This window comes from Chelmon rostratus, chromosome 17 (genome assembly GCF_017976325.1).
Source record: "Chelmon rostratus isolate fCheRos1 chromosome 17, fCheRos1.pri, whole genome shotgun sequence".
In the NCBI taxonomy this organism is placed as follows: Eukaryota; Metazoa; Chordata; class Actinopteri; order Chaetodontiformes; family Chaetodontidae; genus Chelmon; species Chelmon rostratus.
This window is the reverse complement of record NC_055674.1, coordinates 22395620-22421349: the sequence shown is the minus strand read 5'-3', so window position 1 is coordinate 22421349 and position 25730 is coordinate 22395620. Positions and strand designations below refer to the sequence as shown.

Genomic DNA, 25730 nt, shown 5'->3' with positions numbered 1-25730 from the left:
CACCCATTCACACACCAGTGACACGGCACCCGGAGCAATTCAGGGTTCAGTATCTTGCCCAAGGACAGACACTTCGACAGGGAGACTGGAGGAGCCGGGGGTTGAACCACCTACCTTCTGATTGGTGGAGATCCAATTTAGTTTTAAACAAGTTTCAGCATGTTTAAAACTTAAAAATGATGAGATGTACAGTAGTAGACCTGTAAGCCCAACACGTCATGCCCATCTTGTCAAAGCAGACAAAGCAACTACACAGTCAATAACACAGAACTGATGCAAGATCAGTTCATCTTAGATTATAGTAGTGCGGCACAGTGAGGATACAGATGCTTCATAGAGCAGACGAGAGTTTATAAGACGGATCTATCTGCATGTCACTTTAAACAGAGGGTGAATTTAGAGCATATGAAAAATGTAACCATGATTCCAGCAGTAATGCATCATTTACACAGTTCTCACAAGGCTGATAAAAACAATGTTATCATCTTTAAGAAGGGGAGTTCAACAGCAGCACAGCAAACAGTCTCAGTAATGTCACTCATACAATAACTGAAAGTTTGCATTAGCATTATTAGCATTAGCTAACATCAGCAGCAAATTCTATTGAGTTGAATAACCATCCCACAGCCAAGCCTGAAGTTTCACAGGATGACCTGAGCACACCCTGAAGTCACATTAGTCTTCATGTCCAGAAAGTCACATGACCACAGGACAGGAAGTTCTCTCATAAACCTTGTTTTCTTTCCCCTCATCCTCTCCCTGCTCTTTGACTCTCTGTCTCTCCACGTCACACTCTGCCCTCGTCACTTATTCTAATTCCCTCTCATCTCATCTCCCTCTGTCACACTCATTTGAAGTCTTCCTCTGCCTTTGTTTGTCTCTGCTTTCTAACTGAGTGCTCACTGTGTGTGTGTGTGTGTGTGTGTGTGTGTGTGTGTGTGTGTGTGTGTGTGTGTGTGTGCCCCCCATGCACGCACACACACACACACACACACACATTCATTTTCTGGAAACTTACCCTAACCCTGATATTAAACCAAGTCTTCAGAATCCTAAAATTTAAAGATTTACATTGGCATTTTGGTCCACGTGAAGTTGTCAGACCCCACACCAAGACTGGCTCCCAGTTTTGGGACCCACAAATATAGAAAAACAAGGCACACACACACACACACACACACACACACACACACACACACACACACACACTGAAGTAGCCTTCAGCTGTGCTCACAGATATGGTGCCATGTCCTGGAGGAATCTCTCTCTCTCTCTCTCTCTCTCCTTTTTCATATCTTTGCTTTCATGTCTTTCTTTTTCTCACTTTCTAAGTTCTGGCGTTGAATTAGAAACTTAAACACTTAAACACTGTGTGAATGTTCGAGTGCAGCTTGTATCTTCAACAGAAAAACTTGAGTTCAAAGCTTTTTAGATAACAAGTTACCACTGCAAAGTACTCTCTAGAGGTCCGCATCGTGATCAACAATCTGACTCTCAGTGGTTAACCCACCGAGAACGTTTTTGACTAGCCACATGTCCATCTGTAGATTAAATTTCATACATTAATGATGTACTGTGTGATGCACTCCAGTCCGAGGCCATGACCCTACTGGTGTGCTGTATGATTGAGACCTGTACATATGCTGCCAATCAGTGTGGAGCGGGTGAGGGATTCAAAGAGCTGGTTCGGTACCTAGAGCCCGAGGACATTATCCCTCTGAGAGCTACTGTGACTAAACACAGACAGGCGAGCTCTGTCCACCGACTGCTGGAAAGCACTCACAGGCGAAAGCCACATCACAACTACCTGACACTTCATCAGCGCTGCCTGCTGCAGCACAGGAGCAGGTGTCAGCCGGACTGGGAACCAGAATCTGGTGTCGGCCGGGCGCTGACCCAGGAAGAGATTTGGCCTCAGCTGACCCAGTGGCCAAAGAGACTTCAGCTGACCCAGTCTGAGGACCAGGAGAGATATCAGACTCAGACTCAGGAACAGACGAGGCATCAGCCAACCATGACAAAACCGGCTGGAGGCTAGCAGGCCAGTCATGTCCTGTCAGGAGCTGAGCTGGAAGGTGGTTAGCAGGCTGGATGCTTGCAGGCAGAAAACTAGCAGACTCAGCTAGCTGGCACAGAAATTGGGACAGGTAGGGGGGCAACAGAATCATCCTAAGATCAGCATGGGAGACACGCTTAGAGTTGATTGTTGTTCAAAAGAGGTTATGCCCTCTGCTTATCCATAATGTTGTACTGTGCAATACAAAAATGGAATTGACCCAGGGCAGATCTCACCTCCTCTAGATCCTCCAGAGGAGAGTTGACCCGCTGGGCCCAGTCCTGGTCAGGTCGTACTGTTATGTTCAAAGTTCAAAAGAGGACCCACGTGCAGGACACCAGGCAAACAGGTGGAAGAAGCAAATAGCTCCAGTAATGTAAAGCAGATTCCAGTGAAAAATACAGAGGGAGCAGTCCGAGATAAATCCAAGACCACAGGAGAAATACAAAAACTGAACTAAGAACAAACACAAGCAGGAATACTGACAAGGAACACAAGCAACTGACAACTGAAAACACCTGGACTACATACACAAGGGTCTAGTTAACAAACACAGGTGACACAGAAAACAGGCGGAGAAAAGATCTGCCTACTATCCTTACGCCTTGTCTTTTTATCCCGGCGCACATGGCAACAGGTTAGAGCAGCGTGGCACATATGAGCAGCGTGTCGATAGTCACATCGACATCGTATGAGCCTTTTCACTGCAGCTTCAATGTCTATATCTGTCACAGATGTGAAAATATCACATGCAGAGGTCGTTTTTTTTTGCCACATCTTTCTGCCAATACACCAGATCTGTGTCTCAATTCATCCTCATGCTTCAAACGTTGCATTTGAAGACCATTTGGGTCACAGTAGTGCAACAAGGCTGTCCCATTTCAAGGGCTCCTTCAAACTCGGCACAGAAGAGCAGTCTTCTTGTCCTGAATTTGAAGGATCCAAAGGGTGAGTCCTTATATTAATATTATAATATAATATAATATTAATATTACATACATAAATGGACAGAGGTCAACAGTTTTATTCGGGTTGTGAACCCTTTTTGGTTGTCACCTTCAAAGTCCAGTCCAAATGTCGGGATTGATTTACCTGAACTAACTTGAACTTGGTTATGTTACTACTTTAGCTGCTTTGTTTTGTGGTGTGAAGGAAAACTTATGCCGACATTTCATTTTGCTTTAGGGAGCAAGAGCACAAGTTGATGCTCAGATTATTAAATTGAGCAAACAAAATCATCGCCTCTTCAAAAATTCCTAATTCCCAAAAATTTGGTTGCAGTAGCCCATTTGTGATATCTCCATTTGGCCATCTTTTACTTTCAAGTTTAATTAGCCCTCGTGCTTTACAAAGCCCATAATAATATGGCATCCAGGGACAACACCCAGAATGTGATGATTTGCAAAACACTGAAATCCCATATTTAATTTTAAAAAAAGCACAAAGGCAACATGTTGAAACTGAGAAATGTCTTGTTCTTATTCTTCTTTATCCTCATTAAGACTTTAATTATATATCTAGATACAGGAGTGATGCTCTGTGATGCAAGGGTAAGGCCATACCATCTCATTTAGCAGCCTTCGTGGTGCAGCATAGCCTGTGGGCGCCTCCTGAATTGAGACACTGCTCAGATGTTGTAGTGATCAATGAAGAGTCAAAGTTTACAGGTGGTTTGTACTTTTGACTCTAGCGTAGAGGAAGCCTTTACGACCAAGGTAATTAAATACCAACCACTTCTAAATACCATCTCAGGGCTGGGCTACAGGAGGAGCCATACTCAAAGGTTTGTTGTCAGAGGCTTCATCTGGGATGCCCAAAAAAAGGACTAAATAACTGTCAAAGTACTGTACTGTCTCTGCTACCATTGGTAACCATCATAAATGGCTGCTGCTACTTATGCCCCTGAGAACTGCTTGTCCTTGTACTGTTCACTCATATGTGTACCTAAATAATTAGTTCAAATGTGTGTGTGCGTGCGTGTGTGTGTCGGGGGTGGGTGAGCCTAAAGGCAGCTGCAGAGGCAGAGAGGTCAAAGCATCTCTCTGCAGATAACTCCCACTCTTTACATCCCACAGACTCTGTCTCTCTCACACACACACATTCAGCCCACACACTGCTTGTGCCTGTTGTCTATCCAGCTCTTCCTCAACATCTCCCTCTCAGTTTCCAACGCAGTTCACTCAGCTCTATTGGCTTTTCCTGCAGGAGCATACACAAACACACACACAGTACCAGCCAAGGGCAGATCAGAGCAGGGCCATATGTCCTCATCACATGGTTGTTTCATTTATTAATGGGCTAACAGTCCGCGTTACCCACAACCCCCTGCAGTCAAACACGAAACACGTGTGTGTGTGCGGTTATGCCATCCACGTTGACCACTTACCAATATTGATAATGCAACCATCAGTTTTTTTCATTTCACTTCCCATATTTTTTATTTTTTTTAATTATTTATATGTTTATGTCTTTGTTTATCTTTTATCAACATTAAGAAAGCCAGTGAAGAAATAGCAAAAATAAAGCTGCAACCAGCGATCTGCAGTTCAGTCACTTTGGCACGCAACATAAGATAGCAGCAAAAGTCACTTCAGCTATTTTAATTCTGTTTAGACAAGGAGTGAGACCAGGCACGCGCTGGTTCATCATCACAAAACCTGCAGCACTTCAATCATTTCCACCATTTGTCCCTCCCTTTGTTGGATATATGCAAGACTGAGGGTGAAAGCCCAGGAGACAGCTGGATGTCTCCAGTGAGTGTAATCTGGATCGCTCAAAGGCTTCTTGAGTTAGGAGCAAATATGCGACAGGCACTTCAGATTTTGGTTAATGCGCGCACCCAACTCTGTGAAATTCTGTCTGGTTGGTTTTGGTACGCATTTTCGGCATTTATGCCACCCCTTGTTGGTTGGGCTCAAAATGCTTCAGTTGGCCTCTTCCCAATCAGCGCCTGAAGATATGTGCCAAGATTTGTGATGATTGGACAAATGGTTAACGAGTTTTCCTGCTGAGCTTCGGCCCTTACATACTTAGTGGGTTGGGGACGGCCATGTTTTCCTACTGATCCTGCTCATTTATAGCAGAAACGTATATCTGAGCCCGATGACACTGTATACCCATTTTGGTGGGTAATTAAAGCAAATACACTTCATAAGACAACAAGCAAACACTGGTGTGTTTTAAGGGCCAAACAGAGCAGTGTTAAAACTGATGCCAAATGTTTCTGTCACCACAGAATCATCCACAAAGGTAGATGCAAGCTACAGAGAAATTAGTTATTAGTAATTCACAGTTTTAGCAATGCTACCATGTTGTTGTTGTGACTCTGTCCCTCTGTTAGCAGGATTTCTTGATGTTAGAAAAGTTTGGTAAGTGAGCTGGAGTGAGCACCACCACGTGGCCTGTGTCAAACACATTTAAGTTTTGGCTCATCATCTTGAACTGTGGGACAAAACTTGTGCATTTCCTACATTTTTGGCTCAGTTTGTCTGGAATCCTCCAGGTGTCAGTGGAGAAAAAGTCATTTGTGTTGCTATTTGTTTGTGCTCTCGAACAAATGATTAGATTGTTTCTCTAATTACAGCGACACTCCAGCGATTTTACACATGAGCTTCGTCTCAGTCGTCACGAGCGGTGCTGCTGTGAAACTGTGACAACAGCTGCATCTTCTGCAGCTCTGCAGGAGCTTTTCAAATTTTTACACCTAAAATATGACATAAATTACAAACTAGAGGTGTGACGTCTGAAAAAAGTGACAGGGTGGTTGGGATGGGGCGTCGCTGCCATTTCTGGAGGATAATGCTCGAGCTGTCATCATCCGTCACTGTCAGCTGTCATCTGTCACCAGTCAGGCTGAAAACCTGTCCTGCATCACCTTCTTCTGGCCATTTTTTTTTTTTTTTAGCAAATCTCTACAGAGCTCCCAGATGAATTTCTCTCTATTTGCATGAAGAAAAAGAAGTCATTCTTCATCTCATGTTATTCATGTGAATGAATGATTTGATCATGGGGCCGTTTTTGCAGTTTATTCACCAGTGTATCCTGCTGACAGTCAGCTTGTTAGCAGCGTACCCACCATCCGCGTGCAGTGTCGGGCTTGTGCTATGTTGGCATGAGAGCTCAGCCTTCGTCAGATCTCAGAACTCAGAACTCCACTTTTTTCTGAAATATCCCCTCAGACCCTTCTCCTCTTCCTTTTGTCTCCGTATGTTCAGTGGAGTCTTGTGCCAACACACATCTCTACATTATATACGATTGCACTGACTCTCAGGATCACTTTGTATTCAGTCTGAACACAGCTTTTTGTGGTTTCAACAATGTCACATGACTTTAGACAGCAGCGGTCATTATTTACACAGCCACAAGAGGTGTCAGGGAAAAACAGAGATGTCATTTTTAGGCTCTCATTCTTCTGCCAAAGACGGTCTTAACCGAGAACAACACTGCCTTCATTACACTACTGTTAAACACTGCATGCTGCAGCACAGGGACGTGTGCCTGCGTATGTGTGTGGCTGTAAACGAAGAGGCGTGGCTGCTCTGAACCTTGTGTAAGATGTTCATGTATGAAATGTTAATGCACCTCAGAGCTTCACGCTCCATCCTGCTCTCACAGACCTGCTGCTCAGATCTCCTGCGGCTCATCATCTGAACACTGTTCTACATGAGGCTACATGTAGTCTGAATCTTACATAGACAGACCTCGGTCTGGGACACCATATCTGTGTCTTCACCATGTTCACCATGGGATTACTGGCATCTTGTTTAGACAGGTTTGTGTGGAATCCTAACTGCATGTGGGAAAAATCTTCATTGTTTGTGGCCTAAATTTACAGAAACGTGGCTGTTCCTTCAGCTACTACAATTCAGCTTTCTCCTCCTCCTTTCTTCACTGAGTGGCCATTTCCTGGATGTCCCTCTCTCTCTGGTAACCCAGCTGCGGCTCTGTGTCTAATGGGCTGCAGGTGAGCCACTCTGATTGGCTATGTGATTGTCATCAATCTCTGTCACTGCCCTTGCTCTCACTGCAGCCAAGCAGAATCCCTCCTTCTCTGCTGCTTATATAATGGCCATGCAGTTAAAAACAAGAAAAAAAAACGAACAATATTTGCTGAACGTGTGTCCACATCTCTCTGCAAAAGCAAAGGAGGTGGGCCAACTCATGCAGAAACAATCATCCGTGGACTATACATGCCTTTTATCAATCTCTTTTCTCCTGTTTTTTATGAGTGAGAGATATGGATTTTTGTTTACCTTTTGTTTGGGATAAGTAATTATAGGTTGGGCTGATTTAGTCTTTTGAAATATTTTCTTTGCTATTGTGCTACAACCCACCACGAAGTCAAAAAACACTGTGAGCGCTGAAATCTCTGGTTGCTGGTCCTGGGGAGCTGGGAAGGAGGGAGTCTCAGTTTCATGCTACACTGAGTGTAAATGACCTAAATGGTGACGTTTGTTCAATTTATTAGTGTTTTCTTGTGATCTTTGTTGATTTGTCTCATTTCAAGTTCTAAAAATTGGTGCTTTTATTTTGAAGGCAGAATGCGGTAGGAAGTAGAAAAGACGTATATGACGGTAAACATTTACAAGTGCTTCTTCCAAATGAGTGAAAGCATCACGCTTTTGTTTACTTAGCACCTGGTTGAAAAGGGCACAAGGTTCGTCTGTGTCTGTGTCATTTGTGTGCAACTTTGAGTCACGTTATAATGCCTTTTCTTTTTTTCTTTTTTTTCTAAAAATTGGTGCTTTTATTTTGAAGGCGGAATGCGGTAGGAAGTAGAAAAGACGTATATGACGGTAAACATGTACAAGTGCTTCTTCTAAATGAGTGAAAACATCACGCTTTTGTTTACTTAGCACCTGGTTGAAAAGGGCACAAGGTTTGTCTGTGTCTGTGTCATTTGTGTGCAACTTTGAGTCACGTTATAATGCCTTTTCTGAGAAGTTGTTCAGAGTTTATATTGAGTAGGCTCTTATGTGTAGGCTAGCTAAATTGCTATATTAGCCATGATACATTGAGATTTGTTGTCATTGCTATTCTTTGGTTGAATTTGGTTATATATGCTTGCTTACATCATAGTAAACTATTGGAGATTGTCAGTAATTGTGAAGAACAGGTTAAAAAAGTGTCATTTCATGATTTTACTTAAATAGCACGGTTAATTCATTTTCAGATTTCAGCTTTAAATTAAAGTAAAATGCATTTGAATTGTAGTTAAATATTATTGGAAAATTGTAAGGCTCAAAGGGACCATCATTCAACCGGGGATGCTACACTGAGGTCGGGCCATAACACCCACGCACCGGTATCACTGAGCTGTAGTGACTGTGGTGGCCAAATCTGTATGGCTTAGGCAAGAAAGTCTCCCTCCAGTCAAACATTTGTTTTGCTTATTGTTCCTTCACTGTGATGTTAGAGTTTTTCACATTCATCTGCTCAAGAGGGAAAGTGTCTCTGCACCAACCACAAGACTTATTTTAAAGATGGTTTGTACCAGCAGGATTTTGTCACATCACAGGTTGGAAGCCAATCGTGGTCCAGTATGCATCTTATGCAAGTGTGATGTGTAAACCTGAAATCTCCAGGCCACAAAGCGTAGAATCATTAATCCTAATCGATGGCATCGTTTGCAGGTGTAGTTTTAAAATGAGATTCCTCCTCCTCTTTTTTCAGATCAGTTTTTGAGCAGTAACGATGGAAACCGCCAGTGAGAGGCAGGGGACAGGGAAGAGAGGATGTGTTTTCCAGCAGCAGATGGAAAACACTGAACCATTGGCTGGCAGGCTCAGTGGGCTCCTGGCTGAAGTTTGAAAACACACACACTCTGACTGTCACCTCTGCCAGGACATGGGGTTTGGCAGATTTATTGCCATTAGTGCCCCTGCTGTGTGAGGTGGAGAGTGCAAAGCGACTTACTGAGCTGACATGGCTAGCCTTCCTGTGTGTCTGCCCAAAGCCCAGTCTGTTCTCTGCACTGCATCTCCCAGAAACTCACTGCAAATCTCCCTTGCCTCTCCTACAGCTAACTGACGATGGATCTATTCCGCAGAGGAGAGCTGGGGCTGCTGGGAGGAGGAGAGGGGCTGAGGGATGACGTGGGCGTTTCTGGGATCAGCTGGTCGGCCAATCGGCTGCCAGAGGACATGTACCCGGCGTCAGGATTGGCCCTGGCCGCCGCCTATCATGACATAAAGACCCGGCTTGCAAGTCTGGAGAGGGAGAACAGCAGCATCAAGAGGAAGCTCAAACACTACGAGGTCAAGGTGGAGAGCAGCACACACACACACAGTACACACAAATGTGCCCACGCAGAATAGAACAGAATAGAATAGACACTTAGTTAAGGCGTGAATGTGTTATTTTCTGAAGAGTCAATCTCCTCTCCTGTCCGCTCTTTCCAGTTTCCTATGATCAGTGAATTTGGAGAGGAGAGAATAATGTGCTGTTCCTGTGAGCCCATCATCAAGGATGCCAGTGTAATCCAATCAGAGACCACCAACCTACAACAGAGGATCAACTCTCTCACTCAGGAGGTACTCTGTAATGTTATCACGGTTGTTCGGTGTACAAGCAGCATTCCCGAGCAGCCAGATCACGACATCAAGCCGACAGTTTAGCCACATTATTGTCAAACCAATAGGATCATAACTGTAGGGCTGCTAATGATGAATGACAAATTTCCCTGGTTGGGGATCAATAAAGTCTTATCTAATCTTATGATCTCTCACTGCACAGGAAAACTGTGTGTGCGAGTGTTTAAGTGAGGCAGTGGCTCTGTAAACTGTAATACAGTTTGCTTTCTTTCTCCCAAACAAGTTCTACTACTACTATTATGAAGAGTTCACGACCCCATTCACACTCCACCTCCTGTCTCCAGTGTGGGCGAGATAGCCATGGAATATCAAAAAAGTACAAATGCATCCAAGAAACATTAGAGACTGATCAAAAAGCAATTGCAGGAGGTTTGAGATGCATTTGAGCCAAATGTCGAAAAGGTGTGAATGCATGCAAAAATGAATAAAATCAGTATGCAGTCAGTGGAATTAGCCTCTCCAGACTGTGTTCCTGTGATAACGGCAGCTGAAGTGAACACTGAAAATCCCACAGAGATCAGCTGTTGGAGAGAACAACAGCTGATCTCTTTGTGGTTTCCAACTGAATTTCGTTTAGTTTAATTCAAATATTTGCAGTCACTGACTAAATAGTTAACTTTTGTAAATTTCTCAGCTACGAGGTCACATCGTTGTTCAAAGGAACGTCAATGCATGACTGTTCATAAGGGCACGACGTCCGTGCTGAATCTAACTGTCTTCAGTTCCACAGTACATTCAGTCTGTTGCTGGTCCAAGCTGTCAAGTAGCCCATACAGACGCTGTCCATGAGGCTAAGAGCTCTGCAGATTATTAGTTCTGACGCTGTTTCATTTTATGATGTGTCTTTTGCTGTCTTTTAATGTACTTGTAAAAGGAAGTGTTGTATTGTGACACAGCTGACCTGACAGTCACCACAGTGAAAGGTGACACCTGTGGTTCAGTGAAGTCAGGTCATTTAGAAAATCATTGATAAAGATTTGTTATAAGATGAAAACCTCCACAAGGAGACGCATTTATTTGGTAAATGAAAATTTAAATGCAGGCTGTAATGATAGAGCTTTTACAGATTTCAGTTATTATCTCAGTGAGAACTGTGTTCTCCTATGATGAATAGAACAAAAACAAATACAAGATCCAAGTTCTCAATCCATGAAAGCAAAATCCCTGAGATTCACTCTCTCTCTGTTTCAGCTGCAGAAGAGCAAGGAGAGAGAGGAGAGGCTGGAGGAGGTCATTCAGGCTTATGAGAAGATTCACCTGGAGAAAAGCAATGTCCAGAGAGACCTAGATAAGATGGTAAACACACGCGCACACACACACTCACACACACCAGCGTTTCAGCAACTGTTAAGCAGCAATGTGGGTTTCCATTTCACAAGTGTGTTTGTCTGTTTGTGTGTGTGTGTGTGTGTGTGTGTGTGTGTGTGTGTGTGTGTGTGTGTGTGTGTGTGTGTGTGTGTGTGTGTGTGTGTGTGTGTGTGTGTGTGTGTGTGTGTGTGTGTCAGACAACTCTGGCAGAGCAGCACGTGGAGCGGATCCACAGTTTGGAGTCGGCTCTCAGACAGAGAGAAACATCCCTGCAGAAGCTCAGCGCTCAACTCCGCAGCAAAGACAAACATCCGTCTCAGCTGCACACGAGCCTGGACGTGCCCAGAGGTGGGTCCTTTCTGCATCACGGCGGTGCGAAGAGATACGCTGGTAGAAGTACTACTAGCAGAAGGCAGCACCACTCACTGTTCTCACCACATGACTCAGTTTCAGCTATGAGTTAAAAATACAACATATACAACAAGCACTCGCTCCCTCCCCCTTCATTTACTGTTGCTACACGTGCCAAGCTTTCCTTTCTTGCACAACACATATACAGTCAGCATCCTCACCAGTTGATCTGCGTAGAAAACACTGAAATAAAGAAAGAGCTTCTATAATTCAGTGTAGAGTTAGTCAGTTCTACTGTAAGTAGTAGAATAAATGTGAGATCAGACTCTTATTTCATTATAACTTTATGCTGTTTAGCCGCTTTGCTAATGTGATACTTGGACAAGCAGGAAAGAAGTCAGCTTTCATTAGAGCCATTTTATTTTTTAGGATTTATCGTTTATTACAATTTTTAGCAGTACAGAAAAAACATGGCAAATATCAAGAAACTACAAAAAACAAATAAAATCAAATCAATTAAGTGTGTATATGTGTGTGTATAAATATACATAAACATAAAAAAAAAAAGAAAAATGCCAAAAAAACAAGATCAATCCTTGTTACCTGAACTGAGATATACAATATATTTTTCCAATTGTTTAATATATTTGTCTCACTTGTCAATACTTCAGAGTTTTGCTCAAAAGAGGCTACTTCACTGATTTCAGAAGACGAGTCTTTAAAGGACGAGCTCCCTGCTGTCATGAAAACATGATGCAACACCATGATGCTGGTTAAAACCCGATCCTGGCTTGGTTTGAAAATCCAATTTGTCCTCAGAAACCTCGGTAATGCCTTAGTGTACTTGCTTCCAAAAGTCTTGGATCACCACATAATTGGTTGTATTTTCAAATAACATGTTTCACTTTTAAAGTTAAAGGAGTATAAACTTCCCCAGATCAAATGGTATGATGTGCTGCTGGCCATGGACAACACTGGGTGAGGTTACGAGTGCAAGCTACGTAGCTGAACATGCCAGTGTGGGGTGACCGTAAATCCCCAGACCGGGACCTGTCATTGTGCCACGCATTCATGCACACACCAAAGGGGCTTTCATTGGGATGGGGGCAATTATTTCAGCGCTTAGCACACCTACCGAGCACACCGTCAACCCCAGCGACAGAGGAAAGTAACTGGCCAGTATTTGAGGAGGAGAGGAGATGGTTATTACTTTATTTGTGGTGAATATTGGGCCAATTCTGCAGTGAATGTTGAAAACTGAGACATTTCAGTGTTTTACAGATATTTGTTGGGAATCGGGGCACTCGGCTTGAAACCAGGACAATCCTGGACAAACCAGGGCATCTGCTCACTGTGCACTAATACATGCAGCCCACATTAGAACTGACAAACATGCTGTTCTGTCCATTCTCACCATTTGGCTCTTATATTTCTGGTTGTGGAGGGGGTACAAAGATAAAAAAGCACCATCCAAACTCTTTAAACACAGTATGTCTCCTACAACGACTACAGCTACTACAACATTTCTGTCAACTGTTGAAACATAGCAAGACGTAGAAAATATTCAACCAAGTAAGAATTCAGCTCAACATGACTAAAATCCACAAAAGAGTAAGGATGTAGGAGCCGAGGTTTATTCTTCCATTCATATCATTATAGTAGACTTGTAAGAGAAACTAAGGCGTAAACTTGAAACAGACTGAAACTGTTGTGGGTCTGGTGCTGGCAGAGGGCCGTGGGCCAACGCTACAGAGCTCGCGCAGTCTGGACGCCCTGTCAGACCTGAAGCTGCAGCGACTGGAGGCTGAACTGGAGGGGGCGCGGCACCAGGCCGAGGGAGCCTGCCAGAGGGAGAAGGAGCTGAGGGCAGAGCTTCAGAGGCTGCAGCAGGAGGTGGCCCAGCTACAGGAAGCACAGAGACAGGTGGGCCTGAGCCATTATCTTGACTGCACACCTCCAGCCTTTGGCCATTTTCTCACATTTTATGGCAATTTTTGGCAACAACAGGACTAAAATTAAAAAAAAAAAAAAAAGTGCTCCAGGAGTACTTGCAAATGCATTCTGTATTTAATGGTAATTAATATTATGGGCACTTAATCACCAATCTATTCATTAATGTGTCATTCTCTCACAGGTTTTATGTCATTCTGTTTGACAATCACTGTTTTTGTTGATTATTAACTCACCACTGAAATTACTCCCTGCATATATAAACATGTGTTAGACAGGTTGTTAAGTGCTACGGCCCTCACCACAGCTCTGTCTGTCTCTCTGTCAGTCACAGGACTTGTCCCCACACTGTGAGCACTGTGATGTCGAGTGGATAAAGAAAGCCGGGGACGAACAGTGAGTCTCATTTCAAACATTTTGACACCACACTGCCACACGTGTCAGTCTGCGTGCATTTATTTAGTCAATGTGTTCGTGTCGCAGGGTGAACCTGGCGTTAGCCTACACTGAGCTGACAGAGGAGCTGGGCCGAGTTCGCAGTCTGGCCGTGAAACAGAGTGACCTTCTGCGACACGTGTCACAGGAGCCTGGTAGGTCACCTGAGGGGCTTCTTGGTTTCAGGACTACATATGTTTGGATTTTAGATGGATATTCATGGCTATTAGATATTTTAAAGCAGAGAGTAGTCAAGTTGTTAGACTGTCCCTAGATATGGTGACCATTTGTGTGTGTGTGTGTGTGTGTGTGTGTGTGTGTGTGTGTGTGTATGATTTTTATTTCATATATCATTTCCTTAAAAGTAAGAAGATGTGACGTGATAAACAAATGGAAGAAATTTGTATTATTATCTGTATCACTATTTCTGGTTGTGATGAGCTTCACCACGATGCTCAGCCACTGCAGCCATGTCCATTCACTGCACCTGACACCCCATGGATGTAGTTTGTGTTTTTAAAAAAAAAAAGTTTGAACGAATTTAACACTAACGTAATTTGAATGCAACCTATTTAGTGCATCTTTGTGCATAATCATGTTCACCATTTTTATGTGTTAGCTTAGTTTCCTGATAGGTCAACTGGGCCATCTGTGAATTTTAAGAGCGCCCTCTGCTGGATCACAAGGCAAACGGCTTCAGTTCAACTATTTCTTTCCCACGTGGAATGAAAGTTACAGCTGTAATTAGCGTACACAAACGAAAAACTGAGGTCTCACAGCCTCTGTAATCATAACAGCTCCATCTACAACCTTAATCACAGAAACAGTGCTCAGATAAATCAGTCAAATCAGTGTGGATTCATGATCCTGCAGTTTAAACAATCTAGTTAATTAATTTGGTATCAGTTAATATAGCCTGAATCCAGCTGCACTTATCACTTGGCAGACCTGAACATGCACACAGTGAAGCTGGCACACAATCAGTGTATCAGAGTCAGCGTAGCAGCTGAAAATGTACTTCAGCCAGAAATCTCTTTCTCATTGCTCTCTTTCTCTTCCACCAGTCTCTCGTCCTCCCCCTCCTCCTCAGCGTCTCTCGCCCACCTCCCCCCAACGTCCTTCACTGTCCCCTGACAGGCTCCTCCCCACCACCTCTCCTCCTCTGTCCCCAAGTGAGGGCCCCGCCTCCTACTCCCATCAGCCAACCAGCAGCCGCCTGCGGGCAAAGTTTCAGGGTCGGCGTAGTTACTCGGAGGTGAGGCTGGATTGTCGGTTTAAGTTCGTCGGAAACTTTTTTTATTGAACATTTTGTGCTATTTTGCAGTGAAACTACATATTTACTGCATAGACATGTCCTTCAATCTATCCATCTCCCCTCTTCCCAGGTGTCTGACCCGTCAGCCATCCAGAGACACCCGGCTCGCCTGATGAGGGATCCAGTGTCCACCCTACCCAAGCCCAGGTCTCTCCTGGGGGAGATGCAGGGCTACGGCCACAACGCACCTCAGCTCCGGACCTCCTTGGTGGGCCTGGTCAGACCAGCCTCGGCTCACGGAGCTGGAGGGGAGAGAGGAGGGGGAGGGGGAGGGGAGAGAGGTGGGGGCAGCAGTCTGAGCAGCAGTCCTCATCACTGTGCTCTGGACCTAGGCTTCCCTCTGGCTGCTGAGGTGAGAGAGAGAGCTTTACTTGTTTTTATTAAGTCAGAGACTTGCCTCATTGGTAACAGTCTTATATAAAATGACTGAATTAAATGATACGATTTCAGACTTAAGTCAGTGATTCATACTAGCATTCACAGATAAAGCAAATACCTTCATTATATAAATCTGGTGAGAAAATCTCATTAGAAATGGACTTTGTGTTCAATAATAATTTGCAAATGTTAGCATGCTAACTAAGACTGTGAACATGGTTAACATTACCTGCTAAACATCAGCAAGTTAGGACTGGATAATGCTAAATAAAAATATAAATAAATAAAAAAATAAAAATACAAAATAATTAAAGTTGTTGTTGTTGTTATTATTATTATTATTACAAACGTGATTCCCAATAAGTTTGGACGCTGCGTAACATTAATACACAAATGAACAGACGACAACAGTGTTCCTGAGCTCTTTCCAGGACGCTCCTTTCATACCCATTCATGATACTATCACCTGTTACCAATCAACCTGTTTACCTGTGGAATGATCCAAACAGGTGTTTTTAGAGCGTTCCACATCTTTCCCAGTCTTTAGTTGCTCCAGTCACAACGTGTTTTAAGCATGCGACAGCATCAAATTCAGAATAAGCAACAAAAAATTACTGAGGTACACTAGTACACAAGAGTACAACCACATGTGAGTGCTGAACATCATAAGTGAGGGATTATTATTTCTCTAAATTTTACAATTGATGCCAAAACACAAATTCATCCATCAGTCTGCCAGATAGTGAAGCATGATGCACCACTGATCCAGAGTCGATGATGGTGTGCTGCACCTAATCCATTTTTCAGCAGTAGTTAGGTTACTAAAGCAAATGCTAATCGATTAAGTTAGCCCACTTTCTACAACTGATGTATAAAGCTGAATGACAGTATGCTTGAAACCTGAAATATGAAAACTTTTGAGCAGCCTCAAAAAATGTGTGTGCACATGTTAGAAATGTCTCCGGCTAACACAGCTGAGGCAACTAAGCAGGGAGAGTAACGCAAACCTACATGCAGAAACACACTGCGTTTCGACCACACACTGCAACCAGCAATCAATAATTGCCACTTGAATTTCAAATTCAACAAGTCATTCTGGATGGGTGTGAATGGCTGGCCATAGCGCTGCTTCATAACACCGAAGAAAAAACATGGTAACAGTTCACAGAACAGCCGCGCCAGGTGAGGCTGAGCGGAAACAGTGTTTGGGTTTTTTCAGTGGAAGTCTATGATGGTTGATGCTTTGACTTCCTGTCTGTAATTCGTTTTAGCTGCAGATTCCCACATACACATGTTAACAGCACTATTGATACTTTACCACAAATACTCCACACTTACTTAATTACCTCACAAAATTCTAAAAACAACTCTAGTTGCTTGTAATTAAATACACCACCATCACATCCTGCATGTCTGACTCACTAAAAGGTAGAAATGTTTATGGAAGGTTTGTATTAGAAAGAAACTGTATGCTACGTAGTAATCATCATGCTTCCCCTGCCCCGCTTCTCATCCAGGTACATCACTTCTGTCGCCTTGACGACCCGCCGGAGCCCACCCCGCTGGTGACACCACCACAGTCCTCTGATGATGAAGAGGTGATGCTGATAATGATGTGTTTGGCTTTTCTCATGGCTTTGAAACACGGTTTATATATTCTGAAGGTGCGTGTGTCGTGTAAATTCCCAGGATGTATGTACATATTTACCCCCCGCTGCCAGCCCGCCTCAGACACTTGGCGCAATTGGGATCGGCTCGTCGTCTCCTAGGGAACAGCCCCTACACCCCTCATTCCCGTCTCCTAGGAAACAGCCCCACCATCCCTCTTTCTCGGCCCCTGAGGGTCCCGCTACCCTCTCCTGCCATCTGCCTCCCTACATGAACACTGAGCATGCTCAGTCATGGCCATCCATTAACGTGAGTAGAAAGCAACGGTGACGATCACATCAAGCAACCAACAGATTCCCAGCAGTTCATGTGGGTAAACTAGCTCAGCTCAGCAGCCAAAGCAGAACACACGGGGGAAAAGAAACATTTATAACCCACAAAACCGACCATTCATACCAGGCCACCAAACATTGCACTGTAAGCAGAGGAGGGTGCATAATATGCAATCATCAGAACTTTCTGAGGCAGGCAAAAACACATTAAAGTGTGTATGTTAACACAAACCAAAACAGGAATGTATGGCATGACAACCTTTCACATGACAATCAAATTAAATTCACAGAGATTACGGGTTTTACATATTCTGTCCATTTTGACCAGATCTTGAAAAGAGATTCCCTTTGGCCTTTGAGGGTGAATGGGCAAAAACATTTTTTGCGTGACTGAAAATTAGAAAAAAAAGTGTACAAACAAAAATGTTAATTTGTTTAGATTGAACTAATTGTGGCACTCACCATATCTGATCATAAAAACCTCGTTTAAAGCTGCTGAATGGAACTTTTTGGTCAATCGGGCCAGACCAGTCTGTACAAGAGACACTGACATATTATCACCTCATAATGTTGTTAGCGCTAACATGTTTTACAATGCAGCTTTATAAAAAATCAACAAACAACAAATTGACATCCATCACTTTGGCTTTGGTGAAAACTAACGTTAGATTCTGTGCTCTTGCTGTAATTTGAGGTTCAGTAGTTTGACACATGTCTTCCTCTGTCTGTAGCTTTGGATGGAGTCGGAAGAGAGTGCTGTTCGTAGCTGTCCTCTGTGTCAGCTGACCTTCCCAACTGGTTACCCTGACGATGCCCTGATCAAACACATCGACTCCCACTTGGAGAACAGCAAGATCTGACTTTTTTTTTTTTCCCTCCACCAAATACGTTCCACCCATTTTCACCTGAGATGGACCTGACCAGCAACCTTCCAGTTCCAGAACAAGTTTGTCTTTTCCTAGCCTCCAGGCTCAAGTGTTCGTTATTTTCATTTCCAGCTTGTTGATCTAAACTCCATATCACCAATTCTGATGGTTTATCTTTTTTTCACAACCGAATCCTTCTTTTGTACATAGACCTGGGTGAGAAAGACATCGCAGATGTAGGAAAGACAACAGAGCTGCATCTCTTGGATACTGCTGAAGCTCCCTTGATAACATCACACACGATGCTGATCTGACAGCAGCCCTGGAGATACAAGACATGCTGGAAACATGCAACACATGCAGTGTTTTCACGACCCAACATTTTTTTGGTGTGATCACAAACTGAACACTATGTAGTTTAACAGTTTCCAAATATATGGCCCAGGCTGCAGACCAATTCATGCTAAAAGGATAGTTTAAAGCATCTATTCAAAGGACCAAAACAAACCACGTGTAAACTCAAGAGTGTGAAATGCTCCCAAGGAAAAGAATATGACAACAAACACGCACCTACTGCCGTCACCTGCTGTGGGAGTGAAAGTGCCTTGGCTAAACCACAACGTTTCTTTTACAATAGCAGAGTCTATGGAAGCCTTTTTCCGCCACTTCAGCAAAAATCTTTTGATTTTGTGATGAAATTTTTCCGATCATTATTTTCACTATGAGTTAATATTTCATATTTTGCATATTCAAATGTCTCATAATTTTAATTACTCTCCTCATAATTAGGATTTTGTATCTTGTAATTGTGAGATTTATGACCTTATCTCTTCTGTCATAAATTCTAATTTAAGTGGGGGTAGTAGTTTCAATAGTAAGTGCAGGATACTTGTAATTTACCATCTATCTCACCTCAATGTGATTTAGTATTAGCACCTGGAATCATTGCATGATTCATTTGATCAATGGCTGTTCTCGAGTCTTGTTCCGTCCCGCCGTTTTTGTCCGTTGTCTGAGTGGATCTCCATCACTTGTCCTCTCCTGGCAATGAATTGGCACAAAGTGGTATCCATTGAAGAAGTAACTTGGATATGTGCGATGTGGGTGGCTAAGAAAGTAAAGGCTGCTCTATATCTCTTTACCGAGCTTCTTGCTTAAATGGTCCATTGCTTTCCTGTCACCCACACAGATGACCCATTTTGATTGGGTATCTAATACTTTTGATGCACTTTAGAAAGCACGTGGTTCCTTCCTGCATGTCCCATGTCCTCATCGTCTGATGTCATTTTTTCACAGCCTTCAGGGTTCCTTGGCCACTCATGTGTTGGGCTGTGGAGGAAATCTGTTAGTTGGCCATCTCAAACTGTAGTGCTGCAGTTCATCCCTTCTCAGAGCGACTGTTGATGAAGTCACCTCTATCTGTGGATGGTAGGTGGCTTTAAAGGCGCCGCTCTGGCCCTCCCCATCATGAATGTGCAGTAAACTTGGCTTCTCTCATTCTGTCATGCCATGAGCGTCCTCATTCGCATCCACAAAGTGATGTAACTGTGCATATGCAGGATTTCTGACGCCTAGTGGCTCGATGCCTCAGATGAAATATTTTAGCTTGGGCTCTGACACAGCACAACAGCTGTCTCGCCTGGCCTCACAGTCGTCCACGTTAAAGTTCTCAAGCAATGCATCGGCTCCGTCTGCTTTCAACAATTATGAAAACAAGATGATCGACATTAGCATGCTCAGAGCTAACAGTGTGATGCTGGTCACCAAGCACAGTTAATACTGAATGAGCCTGAGAAGTTCAGACAAATCATCCAGATAGCTCTAAATAAATAGTGAAGCCCATAATGCCGCTCTACATATTACATTTATTTTTTGTTTTTCAGTTGAATATATTTAAACTTCAAGGGAAGACACTTTTTTAATGTATAATATAAAGTATTATAAAGCAGTGGACATAATGCATTCATAAAGCTTTATACCCCCATGCCAGTGTGACAAGTGTGTGAGTGTGTGTGAATGTTTAAAAGCTCGTAATGAGCAGGTGGCCTAGCCACGAAGTATGAATGTGTGTGTGAAAGGGTGAATGCAGACTTGTGTTGTAAAAGCACTTTGAGTGGTGAAAAGAAAAGCATTATATGAATACAGTCCATGTACCATTTAACATTTTCCAACAGTATTTGAAAGAGGAATCTGAGTCCCGGGTTACACAGCTCATTATAAACTACCATAACGTTGTAAAGTAAATATAATATGCTATAGTGTGACCTTATCAGCTTTACACAAAGTGACAGTGTTGTGTAAGTTATTAGCAATTGCATTATACTACACACAATAACACAATTACGAGGATTTCAGAGCTGGCTGCAAGGAAAGAAAACCAAACTACCCCACAAGGATTATTAAAGCTATGTCAAGTCTTTATTTTCCAAACATCTAACATCGCCATGGAGACCAGGTTGTGCCAAGGCTATAAGAGCTATAATAGCGAATAGTTTTATTATCACAAACTATAATATACAGGCAAATATTAAGCTAGTGGTTCTTCTGTGGTTATGTTGGTGAAAGTAAGGCAAAAGTAGCGTAATAAATAACACATTACACACAGTAATATTGCAAAGTAACTTATTATATAAAGTAACTAGCAATGTCATGTATTACATTTTGAAAGTGACTGCGCTGGCCTCATTGCTCGAGGTGGCTTTGAGCAATCCTGATTAAACTCACTGGAGACATCCTCTGCTATCGCCTGAACATTCACAGTTCCAGACCAGAGTTCAGGTCGATGTGTGTTTGTCCGTCAGCAGGATTACAGGAAACTACTGGCCTAATTCTCATGAAACTTGGTAGAACGGTGTAGTATGGGCCAAAGATGTACCCATTCAGTTTTGGAGCAAATCTAAATCACAGGGCAGAACAAAAATCACACAAATCACAAATCATTTTTTACTGTTGTTAAAATGATGGGATAAATTATGAGCACTTGGCCCTGGTGGAATAAAGTCCAGTAGTGTCAAAACATAACCGACTGTACAAATGTGATGACCGCATCTCACAATCCACAATCACAGGTACCAGTAGTCTTCTAGGATAGCCGACACATGGTGTTATGGAGCAGCGGTTTTAATGGGAGCTTGCCACAATAAGATGTGGCTATGGAAACGTAAACACACACATATCATGCAAGTAATTACACACACAGTTTAAACAGTTTTCAAGTTCACTGTCATAATGGGTGACAGACACTGGTTTCACATATGTGCTGTGTTTCCAGGGGCTCTATTCAAAATGTAGCACAAGTATTTTGATTTGTCACTTTTATATGCAGTTTATATGCATGATGTACAGCCTGTAGAAGTGTATGATCCACTACTGTACAATCACAATACATCACAATCAGCAGATTTGCATGTCATACAAGAGTGGAGTACTGGCCTTGGTGGCGATCAGTGCTCCCTGAGTGCCCATTTAGTTGTTTTACAATACTAGGCGATGCTAATGACTTTATACAGTGCTGTCACTTTACTTAAAGCTCACAAAGCCAGGCTATAGTGTATATTATTCATAAAACATTATTCCATTTTAGAATTTCGTATAATCTTTATAAAACTTTGTTTCAAGTCAACATGCACGGTTCTTAACATTTATAAAGAGTTTTGTAAAGCTGCATAACTGCATTCCTTTTACTCACTTATTTTATTATTTATTACTTATTTATGTGCTTAGAGTTAGGGCTCAGGGCTATGGCAAAAAATGTGATCACTCATTTTTTCCATAATGATCAATATCAATAATTATCACAATACACCAATTGATAATGCTGCCAGTTTCAGTTTGAAGAGCACTCTGATCATGACGGAAGAGGTTTCATTCATTAAAATTATAGTTTATTAACATAAAAAATGGACTTTGCAGACATGCCTTGTAATTTGTTTAAGTTGTGGTGTGGTCGTGGGGATGGTCCCTGTTCAGGTGATGGAGAAGTTTGTTGTGTTTCCAGTCTTTTTTTTTTTTTTTTTTTTTTTTAACCATAGACCATTGCACCTCTGACTGCAAGGCTGTGAGGATTCTCTGTATTGTCAGCTTTGCATTCCTGTTCATCTTTTCATGTGCAAGAGCGTGGGATGCATTCACGAACACACCTGACAGCACATCTCTTATCTACATATGTCCATGCCTTAAACAGTAGAAGTCCTTTGCCATTCAAAAAGCCTTTTTGTGTGTGTGAGGCTCTCATTTATTTTACGTGAGTCTCTTTTGTCCTTTACAAAACATGCATGAGGTTGTCATAGCTCTGTCTCGGGGACTCTTTTGCATGCTTTGCTCTCTGTCTCTAACCTTAAGATCGAGTGCTTTGTGTTTGTGGTGAATTTTTTTCTTGCTTTTTCTCTTTACTTGTGCCTTGAACCCTGCATGTGCTTCTATAGCTGATTTAACTGATGGGCTGTCCTTCATGTTGGATGCATTGTGATTCTGGCCTGTCTGTGGACAAAGCCAACAAGGTTTCAAAACTGGCTTTTCTGTCCTGCTGTTCCTGGACGTTCTGTGCAGGAGCGAAGCCCCTCCCTGCAGATCATCGAACAGAACGATGGCTCTTTAAAACTTCAGTGTTGCAGAGGATCATTAGATACAAGCTTATCCAGGAACACATAAAAAGCTTTGTGTTATAAATTCATGGGGTATTATATGGATCAGCTCTATGTATGATTAGAAAAGAGCAGAGGAGCAGAATCGCTTGTTGACTGACGCTGAGAGAAACGCTTGTGCTTTAAACAGTCAGGCTATTCCTTCCAAACATAGTCGCCTATGTACATACTGCATATGTATAAATACTCATACAAGTGAATATTTCTAAATCATTCTGGAGGGTGGTTGGATTTTTGAGAAAGAGCATAGTCATCACTTTCTTTGGACTCTTTCTTTCATGAAATATCTCATATTTATGACTTATCACTTATCAGTCATAGCATACATCTTACAATTAAAAGGCACACTCATGAGTTTACGCACTTTGTTTTGGGTGAAATGCAGCTCCACAGGTTTCCCACTGCACTAAAAAGACAAGGAAAGACACCAGAGAAATGTCCCTCGCCGTCACTCATCTCTTCCTTTGCTTCTCTGCTGAAAAAGCCTGGACTCATCTCGAGAGCTTCCGGGTGGATATTCAAAGAGACTGACACTGATTTTTTGACTTTGCTGTTATTGTTTCAAGGATGAAAGCCAAACTTATTAAGCAAAAAAAAAAAGAAGAGACTCTTCATTCATACTAATGAAGCAAAAATAGTCTTCATGATAACTGCACAGTGAGTCGTTCCTGGGACAGCAAAGACGTTACACGTTTGATGGATTTACAGTATGGTGAGCAGCAGCCGAGGGTTTACTGCCTTGCTCAAGGACACCAGAACACTTGGCGGTGGCTGGACGCACACTGACGGACAAATGGAGCCAGAGGCACTTCGTGCTCTCGCTGATGAACTGAATTCTTCTTCCATGAAGACAGGAACAGAGGTGGCTCCAGATCAGATCAGATGGGAGCACTGGTCACTGTTTGACCTCTGGGCGTGTCCACGATGTGTGGACGTTCACGTTTGTGCACAGCTGGATACCATCTAACTTAGCACTAGCTGCTCTGTGCTGTCACACTCACAGGTCAAACTGCTTTCCATATCACATGCTAGCCGAGGTTGTGTGACACGATGCATGGATTTTGCTGACCTGTTCTGCCGAGGAGGACCATGTAATATAGATAAAAGCCCCAGAAAACATTAGTAAGTGGTTATTTAGTCGATTGAATTTGTTTTGAGATGTCTGTCTCTGAGGGGTTCGCCTCCACTTCATCAAAATGAAGGTGACTAGAATTTATTTTGTGGTTGTTACAGCCTCCAAAGGCAGTTGGACAGCTCTACAACCAGCAGAACTGTGCAACTGAGCTATCAGAAAGCTTCCACAAGAAAGAATAAAGAATGGCTGTCAAACTAATTTTAGATTGAAATCTTCTGATGGTGTATGAATATGAGCCTCAGTGTGCTGATCTGTCAACGAATTATAAAATGTGCAAATACAAGCACAGCTGGATGTGATGCTGCTCCCACGGCCTGCAGGACCTGCCTGCCCAGGAGGCTCCGGCTGTGCTCGGAATCTGTCTGTGTTTGGCACAGATCATATCTATGGCTCTCCTCAAAGCTGCATTCAGTATATCAATGAGAATGCATACTGACATACTTTTTATTTAAATTTTCCATAACACAGTTTGTGGAATTGCACAAGTATGTCCGTTGTCCCCAACTGAAAATGCAAACGCGTTGATTTTGAGTGCAGGTGCACTGGTGTACATATGAACACGTATGTACAATATTACACTGATTGAACTGCTATATTGTGCAAACAGTACAACTATATAAGGCTAAGGCTGTAACATGAAAAATCATGTCAGGATACTCTTTATTGATGTGTTTCTCCAACATGTTTGACTTTTTGTCACTTTAACCTCTCTGGAAAACCTCTTGGAAAGTGAAGAAGGTGAAAAGCTTTTCTTCTTTCTTTCTTTCTTTCTTTCTCATGCTAAAGGTTAGCAGTTGGCTCTGTTACTGTGGGTGCTATGTAGCACTTCTCTCTTCAACTAAGGCTCCATTAACACTGCAGCCGACACTGTCCACGTGATCTAGAATCCGTCTGAATGAAGGACTACGATATATTTCAAGTTGTGTTTTCTCTTTTGCAACTCCAGTCATCAGTTTTGATGACAGCGGAACTGTTAAGACCTCAGAACTCGACCACAAAATTTGGCCAACGGGGCAACAAACACGAGCAGTCAGGTGATCGGACAGGTTGTTTAGGTTTAAAATCACTTTACATGGAGGCCTCAGGTCCACGAGTTTACTTTCATGCTGGTCGGACTCTACAAACAATACAAGACTTGTGCTTGAACACTGTTTAAAGTGAAAAGTAGCCAGAGTCTTACAGCATTTCACACGTAATTCTTATCAGGGTTGCTAAACAGTGTTAAAATGACATAAGAGAAAACTAATAACATGCTGTCTAATGGTCCAATGTATCAGTACTACTTTTGTATCCCACAACACAGTCCTGCAGGCAGTTTCAAACGTTTCCACTGATTCTAGCAGTAGTTGGCGGCAGCAACGCACAAAGAAAAAGGAAGAAGAAGAGTGATGGCAAGCAAACATGGATGTTAATAATTCAAAAAAAATCAGCCTTGCCTTGAAAGGACATGTATTCAGCATGACTGATAGGCCTCTATGAGTCATACTTGTCATTTTGGAGACACACAGTACATAAAACTTTTGGTTGATTTGGTGAACAGGACATGTGGTTTAATACTACAGCTTCCAGAATTTATGGAGGCGGCAAACACTCATTGAGTACTAACTGCCAGAGAGTTAAGAAAAACAACAGAGGAGCAGCTGGTGAGTTTACAGTGCAGCCAAACAAACTCAGGTTGTTTGAATAAAGTCAGTCAATAATTACAACCTGCAGCTGATTTCAGCAGTTTTCCTCTCAGCAGCAGGACTCAGCTAAAGGAGC

The 25730-nt window shown here is 42.7% G+C and overlaps 1 protein-coding gene across 1 annotated transcript; it reads left to right on the top strand.

Annotated features, from left to right (window-relative positions):
* Positions 1 to 9087: 9087 nt before the first annotated feature.
* On the top strand, positions 9088 to 18185 carry LOC121621415 (TANK-binding kinase 1-binding protein 1-like). Its single transcript, XM_041957884.1, has 12 exons — positions 9088 to 9318; positions 9457 to 9588; positions 10840 to 10944; positions 11154 to 11304; positions 13037 to 13230; positions 13586 to 13653; positions 13741 to 13847; positions 14757 to 14947; positions 15078 to 15359; positions 16903 to 16983; positions 17075 to 17302; positions 18057 to 18185. The coding sequence occupies exons 1-12, from the start codon at positions 9088 to 9090 to the stop codon at positions 18183 to 18185; spliced, it is 1899 nt and encodes a 632-aa protein (XP_041813818.1).
* Positions 18186 to 25730: the final 7545 nt, after the last annotated feature.